The sequence below is a fragment of the Triticum dicoccoides genome, chromosome 1A (genome assembly GCF_002162155.2).
Source record: "Triticum dicoccoides isolate Atlit2015 ecotype Zavitan chromosome 1A, WEW_v2.0, whole genome shotgun sequence".
NCBI lineage: Eukaryota > Viridiplantae > Streptophyta > Magnoliopsida > Poales > Poaceae > Triticum > Triticum dicoccoides.
This window is the reverse complement of record NC_041380.1, coordinates 505,086,217-505,098,114: the sequence shown is the minus strand read 5'-3', so window position 1 is coordinate 505,098,114 and position 11,898 is coordinate 505,086,217. Positions and strand designations below refer to the sequence as shown.

The 11,898-nt window shown below is 53.3% G+C and overlaps 1 protein-coding gene and 2 non-coding genes across 3 annotated transcripts; all 3 read left to right on the top strand.

Moving 5' to 3' along the window:
- Positions 1-1,661: 1,661 nt before the first annotated feature.
- On the top strand, positions 1,662-2,545 carry LOC119283501 (UPF0098 protein CPn_0877/CP_0992/CPj0877/CpB0906-like). Its single transcript, XM_037563023.1, has 2 exons — positions 1,662-2,222; positions 2,315-2,545. Exons 1-2 carry the CDS (start codon positions 1,800-1,802, stop codon positions 2,387-2,389), a joined length of 498 nt encoding a protein of 165 aa, XP_037418920.1. The 5' UTR covers positions 1,662-1,799; the 3' UTR covers positions 2,390-2,545.
- Positions 2,546-2,643: 98 nt separating this feature from the next.
- TRNAG-GCC lies at positions 2,644-2,714 on the top strand. Its single transcript has one exon. It is a non-coding gene; the product is annotated as a tRNA-Gly (tRNA).
- A 3,607-nt stretch (positions 2,715-6,321) lies between these two features.
- TRNAG-GCC lies at positions 6,322-6,392 on the top strand. Its single transcript has one exon. It is a non-coding gene; the product is annotated as a tRNA-Gly (tRNA).
- Positions 6,393-11,898: the final 5,506 nt, after the last annotated feature.

Below are 11,898 nucleotides of genomic sequence, written 5' to 3'. Positions count from 1 at the left end.
GCTTTGTGATTTGTGAATGCCACGTGTCATCCATCAGGATGGATCTCGCGTGAGACCTAGTCTCATAGAATTCTTTTCACAAGCTTATCTCCAGGGAATACAAGCTGCCAACGTGGAATCACAAATTATGTATTTGGAGAAAAGAAGGACTTGTGATGCTTGTTTTCTAGAGAACCAAAATATCTCCTTATTTCAAGGCATGTGGCCATATATAACAGCGTAATAATTAATAGCATTTTTTTGTGTCGACATTAGCATGTACAGTGAAGGAATGTTGGATTTGTGCTGTGAATGCATATGCTTGCCAATGCTGCAGCGTCTACACAGTTTGGCATTGTTGCCGAGTAGGTAGTTTCTGTAGCTATTGTGACTTATGACACTGTGCTCATTGTTGTACCGTCTGAAAAAATTAGGGAATACCTCAAGGCTAGTCGTATAATAAAAGAATCTTTCAAAAGGGACTCCATTGTTATTATTTGCATTTGATGAACAATACATTGTACGGTGTCGAGTCTAACTATTTCAGAGAGTTATGTCGACGACGAATCATCTAATGGCTGACAAAGCCTTCACAAATTAGGGGAAACTCTCGCCCAATACTATCACAAAGAGATACAAACTGAAACTAGCAAGATTTCCAAATAGAAAGCATGAAGGGATTATTAATGCAAATTGTTTGAAAGAAATTATGAGGAAAAACTCTAGTATCAAATGAAAATGTTAGGCTAAGTCTATATGAGAACATTCTTCATGATCAAAGTAAACATGATTCTGATGGTACACGTGCACTGCAAGCATGCACAGTCAGTTAGAGCATTTCCAACCATAAACATCAAATGTGTGCCCCCCACCCTCCATTTGTCCGTGGACAACAGTTGACTGAGCCTCATTTGCCCACCCACGTCCCTCGTTCCTCCTCCGAATCCATGCAAACCACGCACGTAGATCACTTGGCAACTATGCAATTCAATAGCTCATCCATTTCCTTTCATTTATGTTGACAAATGACAGCTATGCAACATTGTCTCAAGAAAAAAAAAAGACAACTATGCAACATTGTGAGCTATCTAGAACCTTCGTCGTCTGATTTGAATTATATATGCACAATTGAGGGCCATAATGATTTTCCTGATGTAATGCCATTGGGATGGACACTTGTACGATTCTCAGTCCTTATCTTTGTCCGGACAGGCCATTACAGCTAGGGAAAAGAAATAGGAACAAATCTTAGTTAATTCACAAGTAAAAACACACCCATTCCAACACCCTCTTAATCCACGAATAGCAGACTGGAAAAGAAATGACCATTTCAATCAAAAAGGAAAAACAAAAAGAGTACCACTAGTAAGCGAAAGCAAATCTTCCATGGCCTTCCTCGTGCCCAAAAGAGACGGGCACGGCACGGGACACCTGGCCAAAGCAGGAAGCGAGCACGACGGATTAACTATCGCAAATCTGATCCTCGTTTCAAAAACACTATCGCAAATCTGCAGTCTCCCAGATTTTCTTCTCATCGCGGGGTCCCCGACGACGCCGACCCTCCAGGAACCCACGCCACGCCTCCAGCCGACTACACCTACACGTACCCCGCACCGCCGGCCACGCGTCCCGCGGAATCCCCCCGCCGCGTGCCACCCTCCCCGTTATAAACCCGACCACGTCAAGCGCATGGTCACTCACTCACACACAGCCTCACAGCAACCAGAACAATCCAGCAAACTCATCGCACGAGCATCAGCAGCAGCCGGGGGGGAGGAGAAGAGAGAGGCGGGCAGAGGGGCCGGCCGGCGAGAAGCGAGATGGCGCAGGAGAGCCTGAGGCTGGTGTGCCCGCCGGTGTCGGCGCACGAGGGGCGGCTGCCGCGGCAGTACACGCTGGAGGGGCAGGGCGCGAAGAAGGACATCTCGCCGCCGCTGGAGTGGTACGGGGTGCCCGACGGCACGCGGTCGCTGGCGGTGGTGGTGCAGGACGTGGACGCGGACGAGCGGGTGCCCTGGACGCACTGGGTGGTCGTCAACATCTCGCCCGAGGAGAAGGGCCTGCCCGAGGGCTTCTCCGGCGCCGGGGGCAACGCCAACGCCGGCGGGGGCGACGGCGGCGTCCAGGAGGGGGTCAACGACTGGAAGCAGCCCGGGTGGCGCGGCCCCGTCCCCGACTCCCACGGCCACCGCATCCAGTTCCGTCTCTACGCGCTCGACGACCTGCTCAGCCTCGGCAACAAGGCAAGTGCACCTACAAACTTCAGTCGTAGAGACTCTGCTCTGAGCTTTTTAACGTGTGAGCGAGTACTGATTCGTGGTGCTGGATTTTGCAGGTGACAGTGGACAAGGTCATGGAGGCCATCGAGGGGCACGTGCTGGGGGAGGCCGAGATCACGGCTGTGTTCTAAGGAGCTCTGTGGATTTTGGCACTCGGCTCTGTGTGTCTGACCTTGTTACTTCTCCTTGCCAATCGTGTGTGGTCTGTTCTGTAGCGTGCTTGTATACGCATGGCAACGACCAGCCTTTGTAATTTTGATCCAATAAGTGAAGTAACCTCTTATGAGCTGGGTACTGTTGCACTAAAGATCTTTGTGATTGCAATCCGTTTTAATAACTGCGGTGGGAAGGAATGGAAATTGGCAAATACCATTAGTGACATGAAGCACCAGTGGTCTAGTGGTAGAATAGTACCCTGCCACGGTACAGACCCGGGTTCGATTCCCGGCTGGTGCAAATCTTTTTTTTGCTTTGTTGAATGCCAAAACTAGACGTGGTTTGGTCCAAAAGCAAGAATCAAGATCTTTTGAACTCGTTGCGTCCTTGCCTCCGCAGATGAGCTTGCGTTGGATCAAAATCAAACCTCGGCAAAATTCTACAGGCCCTGACCTGCTACCACCTCGAATACAGAAATCGTTTTCTGTCACCACAACACGATGAGGCCATTTGGTTCTTCAGCAGGCCACCGGTTTCTGACTCTGCATGTGCTCCACTCCTGATGGTTTCAGCGGCCCCGCCGCGACAGTTGCCGTTGGAACGTCGAGAAGAGCTTCTTCAGCAAGATTTTTTCTCAAAATTGTGATGATTTTTATAGCAAATTCAGAATCTATACGTGTGTAACTTACGCAAGAAAATCAAAACTAGCACTCCGTCTGGGCCGAAAAGGACTAGCACTCCGTCTGGGCCGAAAAGGACTCTTTGATCAACCGTAGGCCGAAAAGGACTCTTTGATCAACCGTAGGCCGAAGAGTACTCTTTGATCAACCGTAGGCCGAAGAGTACTCTTTGGGGCCCAAGGCCTAGCATAGGCAGAAGAGCGCAGCCATGCAGTTTCGGCCTCCCGTTAACGCGAAAAATCGGGGCCAAAGGACTCTTCGGCCTACGGTTAACCAAAGAATGCTCTTCGGCCTATGACAGACCAAAGAGTCTTTTTCGGCACAGTTGGGGCACTCTTCGGCCAACGGGAGGCTGAAGAGCCCACTTCGATCAACTGTAGGCTGAAGAGCCCCTCTTCGGCCAACTGGAGGCCGACGGGATGCTAGTTTTGATTTTAATGTGTGGGAATGTATAGATTCCGAATTTGCTATAAAAAACATCACAATTTTGAAAAAAAATCCTTCAGCAACCCCTCGTCGCCGCCTCCGCCCTCCGACAGTAGACAGCAATGCATCTTGCTGACTGAAAACACACATGCAGTGCAGTTCACGAAGAACAACAGGCTACGTAGGTATATACCTTCAACTTGCTGACCAGCTGTACTGCAGCCGGACACGCCCGGGCCGCCTTGCCATCCTCCTTGCCGTCGTCGTCATCTCCGCCTCTTGTCCTTGACCTCGTAGACGGCCGGCCGGTGCTGCTCTGGCAGGGCAGCACGAGCCGGAGCACCCTCTTCCAGCTCCAGTCGCCTCCCATCCCCAGGCACCTCTGCCTCACCTGCTGCTGGCTCTCCGCGCGCTCCAGCCGCCGTCGTTCCACCAGCCTGCGGTCATCGGCCACCCGCCCCCTCACCTGCTGCTCGCTCTCCGCGCGCTCCAGCCGTCGTCGTTCCACCAGCGTACGGTCGTCGCCCGCCGCGGGCGGGTGGCCGGCAAGACGCACCGCACCGCCCGACAGGGACTCGATCAGTCCGGCTATGTAAATAAAACGGGGATCGGCCGACGGCGGCGGGTGGGCCGGGTAACGCCCCGCGCCGGCCTGCGACTAGAGATGACAGGTCAGGGGCGCGCCCTGCAGCATGTGTGAGCCGACAAAGATGGACGCCGTACCGGACGCACGCACTCACCGCTTCGACGTCGCGACGTGGGGGGAGGGGCTCCTCCGGGCGCACCGGCCTCGCCGTCGCCGCGGCAGCCGAGGCCCTCATCTGCCGCGAGTACTCCAGCAGCTCGGCCCGGCGGTCGTAGGACCTGCGGTTCTCCGAACCCCGCCGTCGCGCCTCGTCGCTTCCGTGATGAAGGTGGTGGTGGTGGTGATGGTGAACATCGTGGTGGTGGTGGTGGTGAACATGCCGCGACGAGCCCGCCGCCGTCTTTCCTCCTTGGCCTCGCCACGTAGAAGGTCACGAGCACGGCCCTCCCCGACTGCTGCTGCTGCCTCTTAAGGTCATGGAGGCCATCGAGGGGCACGTGCTCGGGGAGGCCGAGATCACGGCCGTCTTCTAAGGAGTACGGTGGATTTTGACGCCTGGCTCTGCGTGTGTGTGTCTGACCTGCTTGTTACTTCTTTTTGCCAATCGTGTGTGGTCTGTTCTGTAGCGTGCCTGTATACGCATGGCAACGAGCAGCCTTTGTAATTTTGATCCAATAAATGAAGTGACTTCTTATCAGAGCATTTCCAACAGGCGACGCACGCGCCGCGCGTAAAAAACAGATTTGCCGCGCGCGCATCGCCTGATTTGGCACGGCGTGCAGCGCTGGCTCCAGCAGCCGCGCTAAAATGCAGCGCGCGCGATAATATTTTCAGAAGCATAAAAATAAAGATAAATTGCATAGATAAAAAATAAAGATAAATTGCATAGATAAAAAAACGATACTCCCTCCGTTCCACAATGTAGCGCATATAGATTTTTCTAAAAGTCAAACTTTATAAACTTTGACCAAGTTTGTAGAGAAAATCATATACATCTAGAATACCAAATACGTGTGCTTAGATACATCACAACACATACTTTCATATTATATACATTTGGTATTGTAGATACAAATAGTTTTCTCTATAAACTTGGTCAAAGTTTATAAAGTTTGACTTTGTAGAAAATCTATATGCGCTACATTATGGAACGGAGGGAGTACAAAGGTATTTTACATCGGTGCAACGATAGATAGTTCGAAAACATAAATAGATAGAACTATGGTGCAACTAGATAGAAACTACTACGGCATACTAGATAGAAACTACTCCAAATCGCTACCACCATCATCACCATCATCATCCTCGTCGGTGTTGTCCGAGGTATCGAGCCAAATGTCGTCCCAACGTTCATCGTCTGACGTGAAGATCGACCTCCCACCTGCTGAAACAATGTCGCACTGCGCATTCGCCAATGCCTTCCGCCGACGCCGGTCCGCCCGTTCCGCGCGGCGCCTTGCCGTCCTCTCCGCCCAATAGGCACGCTCGTCGGCGACGTCCTTCGGGTGGCGACGGCGCCACTCCGCCATGGCTCGCTCGTCCTCCTCGGCGATGAGGAGGCGGCGGCAGCGCCGAGCGTGGTCGGCACGGTCCATGTCGGTGATGAGACGCGGCGGAGGGGCGACGCGCTGCACCTGCTCGCGCGTGAAGACGTCCCAGAAGTTCATCTACGTCCGGGGCCTATCCAACCGCCACGCTGCCGCGTCGTACGTGCTCCGGAACCCCGAGGCCGAGCCGGACGTCGCCGGACCGGATCTCGGCGGAGTACCAGCCGTTGGGGCGCTCGCGGACGCGGCGGTAGCCCGACGAACCCCGGTGGCGCGGCGGCATGGTGGCGCGATGGTGGCGCGGCGAAGCGGCGAGGTTGCGAAGGGAGGGCGCGTGGTTGTGTTTGTGCGCGTGGTGAGCGCGGCATTTTATAGGCGCGCGCGAAGCGGCACACCAAATCTACCGCGCCGCGTGCCGCTTTCTCCCGCGCGTGCGCAAACGCTTCCCCCGCGGCGGTAACTTCCCCCCACCGCTGGAGTGCGGGGAACCAGCCGGCGCGCGCTAAACCCAAATTTTACCGCGCGGGCGCGTCTTTTGCAGCACCTGTTGGAGATGCTCTCAGCTGGGTACTGTTGCACCACAGATCTTTGTGAGTGCAATCCATTTTCACTGCTGTGGAAAGGAATGAAATGGAATGAAATCTGACAAATACCATTTGTTACGTGGAGCACTAGTGGTCTAGTGGTAGAATAGTACCCTGCCACGGTACAGACCCGGGTTCGATTCCCGGCTGGTGCAAATATATTTTTGCTAATTGGTTTTGGCATCTCCAACGCTGAAACATGTCTATCAGTCCAGCTGTTTGTGCAATCCGACACTCGCCGTCTCTTGCTCTGCCCTTTTTAGAGCAATTCTAGTAGTATTTTGCCGACATGAAAATCGTGTTTGTCTAGATCCCGTATTTTGCCGACATGTAAACCGTGTTTGTCGCACGGGGTGGTTATGTAGGCCGAAATTTGCAATGACAGACTAGAAACCGCAAACAAACTTCTAATTTTTAAAAAATGTTGTTTCGTAATTTAAGCAGCAGCTCGCTCGCATAGATGGTTCTTCTTCGCATAATAAGTTTGTACATGCCACATACATGCATAAATGTTAGATATGCTAGACATGACCTACGCTACTGCACCACTACAACAAAATTGAGCTCATCGGAGCTTCTGCGGTAGCTGCCCACCGACGACGATCAGTCGGATAGAGCTTCGTCTGCTCCGCCTTCATCACGCGCAGGTCAGTCTCCTTCGATGCGTGCGCATGCGATGCCGTGAGGCCCGTCTCGAGGACGAACCGCTCGTCCTCGAGCTCGCGTCGGATGCGCTCTTCCGTTTCCTGTTGATCCCTCGCCGACCGCTCGAGGACGACGTGCTCGAGGAGCTCCTCCTGCCCTGGTGGGAGGTAGTCCTCGGGTCCGATGATGCCTCGACGCGGCGGCGCATCGAGCACGGCCTCCTCCGGCTCCCTCTTCACCGGAACGAGCCGCGAGCTCGATGCGCCCGCGGGTGAGCTTCGTCTGCTCCGCCTTCATCACGCGCAGGTCAGTCTCCTTCGATGCGTGCGCATGCGATGCCGTGAGGCCCGTCTCAAGGAAGAGCCGCTCGTCCTCGAGCTCGAGTCGGATGCGCTCTTCCGTTTCCTATTGATCCCTCGCCGACCGCTCGAGGACGACGTGCTCGAGGAGCTCCTCCTGCCCTGGTGGGAGGTAGTCCTCGGGTCCGATGATGCCTCGACGCGGCGGCGCATCGGGCACGGCCTCCTCCGGCTCCCTCTTCACCGGAACGAGCCGCGAGCTCGATGCGCCCGCGGATGAGCATCCCGCGGAACCGTGGCCGGATAAGCTTCCCGCGGAACCGTGGCCGGATAAGCTTCCCGCGGATCAGTTGCCGAAGGAGGCACGGCGGTTGAATGCCGGCGACGGCCGGGCATCGTGGTTGAGCCACCGACGCGCCCCCCGCTTGCGCGTGGCGTCAGATCTGGCGCGGCGGCGGCGCTCCGCCTTATCCCCCGAGTCGGCCATGGTGGTTCAAGGCTCGCCGACAGCGAGAAATCGAGCGGCGCGGTGGGGAATTGGAGGGAAACGCGGCTGCGGGGGGATAGGGTTTCGCCCCGCATCTGCTCCGAAAACCCCCAGTTATAGTGGCTCGGGGGTCACGTTTGCGGGCTGCGGCAAAAAATAATATTTACGGGCCGAACACCGATACGGGCTCTGGTCTGGCCAGAAAAATGGACCGAGCACGTATAATCGCCGGAATTATGCGGGTTTGCGCCGGATACGGGATCTGCTAGAGTTGCTCTTGGCTCATCCTTCTGCTACTTCACTACTTCAGCATCTTGAAATGGACGGTTTGCACAATCATTCTTGCGTCATCATCCAACTCCGCCCTTAAGCATCATCCAACTCCGCCCTTAAGCCTCTTTGCGTCCTTCGAAGTGGCATCATTCGAGCATCGTCTTTTTCTCCTCGATCATGACCCTCTTATCTTCGAGCTTGAGCTTTTTTTATCAACAAGTCAAACCTCGTCTCCTTTAATTTTTCCCCTCTTTGATGTCAAAGTCCTTGAGAGGTATTCATTCTCCTTCGTCATCTTAGCTGTACCTTCTTGTTTCACTTTCTCTTCCATTTCCTTTTTTCGGATTCCTCTTCTAACCTTCTTGAGTGATTGATTTGTTGGATCGGTTCGGTCATTGGTTTCTTCCTCGGTGTCTTGGGCGATGATAGCAATGTATAATTTTTTATTTGGGTTCATTCAACTTCAACCAACAATGCATGATGGTGAATTTTCTTCATCATCTTCTCTTTTTTTTTTGAAGTGAAATTTTTCTTCATCAACTTGAACACACTACACGCACAAAAAGGCTATAAAATAAAACATTGTCAATAATGCAAATTCAGTTACAATACTTTGCATATCCGGCTACAATGAGGTAAATACTATGAGGTAATACCATTTCTAACATGAAGTAAATACCATTTCTATCATGAAATACCATTTCTATCATGAAGCACCAGTGGTCTAGTGGTAGAATAGTACCCTGCTACGGTACAGACCTGGGTTTGATTCTCGGCTGGTGCAAATCTTTTTGCTTCTCAGTGGGACTGAACACGAACCAGATAGCCAAACTAGAGTAGTTGATTCAAGGATCAAGATTTTTGAACTCGTTCCATCCTGCCTCCGCGGATGAGCTTGCATTGGATCAATATCAAAACCTTGGCAAAATTCTACAGGCCCCTGCTACTACCTCGAAATACAGAAATCCTTATGTCACTACAGCACGAGATGAGGCCAAGATCGATTTGGTTCTTCAGCAGGCACATCCGGTTCCTGACTCTGCATGTACTCTCACTACTGATGGTGTCAGCGACCCGGCCGCGACCGTTGCCGTTGGAACGTCGAAACGAGCTTCTTCAGCAACCCCTCGTCGCCGCCGTCGCCGGTCCTCCTACTCGTACGATTAACCTGCAGCACCAAAATCTATCAGACTCTGCTTGCCTCCGACAATAGACAGCAATGCATCTTGCTGACTGAAAACATCCATGCAGTGCAGTATTCGAGAAAAACATCCATGCAGCGCAGTTCACGAATAACAACAGGGAACAGGCTACGTAGGTAGTACCTTCAACATGCTGACCAGCTGTACTGCAGCCGGCCACGCCCTGGACGCCTTGCCATCGTCCTCGTCTCCGCCTCTTGTCCTTGACCTCGTAGACGGCCGGCCGGTGCTGCTCTGGCAGGGCAGCACGAGCCGGAGCACCCTCTTCCAGCTCCAGTCGCCTCCCATCCCCAGGCATCTCTGCCTCACCTGCTGCTGGCTCTCCGCACGCTCCAGCCGCCGTCGTTCCACCAGCCTACGGTCGTCGGCCACCCGCTCCCTCACCTGCTGCGGGCTCTCCGCGCGCTCCAGCCGTCCCGCCTGCCTACGGTCGTCGCCCGCCGCGGGCGGGTGGCCGGCAAGACGCACCGCACCGCCCGACAGGGACTCGATCAGTCCGGCTATGTAGATAAAACGGGGATCGGACGCCGGCGGCGGGTGGGCCGGGTAACGCCCTGCGCCGGCCTGCGACGAGGGATTCTAAACAGGTCAGGCGCGCGCCGTGCAGTATGCGTGAGCTGACAAAGATGGACACGGTACCGGACGCACGCACGCACTCACCGCTTCGGCGTCGCGACGTGGGGGGAGGGGCTCCTCTGGGCGCGCCGGCCTCGCTGTCGCCGCGGCAGCCGAGGCCCTCATCTGGCGCGAGTACTCCAGCAGCTCGGCCCGGCGGTCGTACGACCTGCGGTTCTCCGATCCCCGCCGTCGCGCCTCGTCGCTTCCGCGGTGAAGATGGTGGTGGTGGTGATGGTGAACATCGTGGTGGTGGTGGTGATGAACGTGCCGCGACGAGCCCGCCGACGCGGCGCCGCCGTCTTTCCTCCTCGGCCTCGCCACGTAGAAGGTCACGAGCACGGCCCTCCCCGACTGCTGCTGCTGCCTCTTCTTGCCATGCCTTCCAGACTTCATCGCGGACCGATCGAGAGGTTCTACTGGATCGAATTAATCGATCGTTGCTGTGCAGGCACGGACAAATATATGCCGCTTCTCTAGAGCTCTGAAAAGTTCTTGCGCAGGTTGAAGACTTGGTACGCATACGGCGTTATTCCGCCGGAGGGATTCGAAGACCGTGGGTGCGTGTGCGAGGACGGGCGGCTGCATCGATCCGGCCACCGGCCATCTCTTGTGATATCGGGCCGGGATCTGATTGGTGTCGAGCGAAACTGCGCTTGCTCTCCTGCCAAAAGGCACCTCCGGTCCAAAGGTAGCTATCCGTAGCACCAAACCCCCACTCCGTCCACTCCGGACACAGTTTCAGTGACTTCGTGAAGCTAAGTCTCATAGTAACTTAACCCCCTCTACCAATCATCCATTCAACATTCGACTAACCAGATTGTTCCATAATCGGAATAATTTTTATTAAATGTTCAGAAAAATTTGAAAAAATTCCAATAAATCCTAAATATTTCCTTTAGTATTCTGTGAAAATTTCAGTCCATTTGGATGTATAGTTTGCAAATACACATTTTTTTATTTATTTGAGCTCAAAAAGTTATTTAAGCACAAACCATACATCCAGATGGGTTGAGACTTTCACAAAATACTAAACGAAACATTTATGATTTATTGGAATTTTTCAAATTTTTCTGAACACTTTTAAAAAAAATATTCAAAATATGGATCAATCTGGTCCGTCGGATCTTGAATGGATGGCTGGCAGAGGGGGCTAAGTTACGTTGAGACTTAGCTTCATAAAGTCACTGAAGCTGTGTCCCTCCACTACTATGTACCGGTCGCGTTTGGAGACATTTGTGATCCTTAAATTATGTCCGATGGCATCATCCCGTATTGTAATCTCCACACCTCTGGGAAAGCGGGAATGTGATGGCTCCATGCGTCTTGGATTTGGCCCTCATTTCATTTAGCAATGTTATCCACTATCTTCTGTTTACATTTGCTAATTCTCACATCCCTGAAAAATTCGGAAGGGTAAGTCGATTTTTATGTTAGCGCCAAGGCGAAAGACAACCTCGCCATGATGAGGGCCGCGAGGCGGGGGGACAATGGCGAGGCCTCGGACGAAAACGATCCGAAGCCGGGGTCGAAGCGACGGGACGTTCAAGACAAATGGGAATTGGAGGTTGGCATAGGCATCTCCCACATATACAACTGAAAAATTGGTCTAGTATTGTAGCCAATTGCCAGGGACAGTTCCGCGACACCTATCATCACTACTCCACGCTACCATCTCCGCATTGAAAAGTGCTATGGCAATTATTTGCCCTTGAGGATGATAACTCCTCATCGCAAGCCATCTGAACGAAGTGTGATAGGGTGAGCTCATGCACCTCCTCATCGAGCTTGGTCTTTTCCTACTCGATCTCCATCTCGACGAGCTCGTGCGGCTCAAGCTCTGCTTATGCGCCATTCGCGAGCATCCTCACCACCACTGACTCCTCTGCGTTAGGGTAGGCGGAGGACGAGCTCGGGAACGGCAGATCCATGATCCCGACGTTCGAACACTGCAAGGTGGCATCTCCACGATGGGAACTGGACGAGGATTGTGGCATGGATACTCACCATCTTTTATTGCAATATTAACCTAGGGGATGTGTGGGGTTTCTAATCACATATCTTGCGTGATGGAAGAGTAATGGTGGGCGGCGATGGCGCACTAGGGGCGGCATTGTCGTTATTGGGGGGTACAGATAAT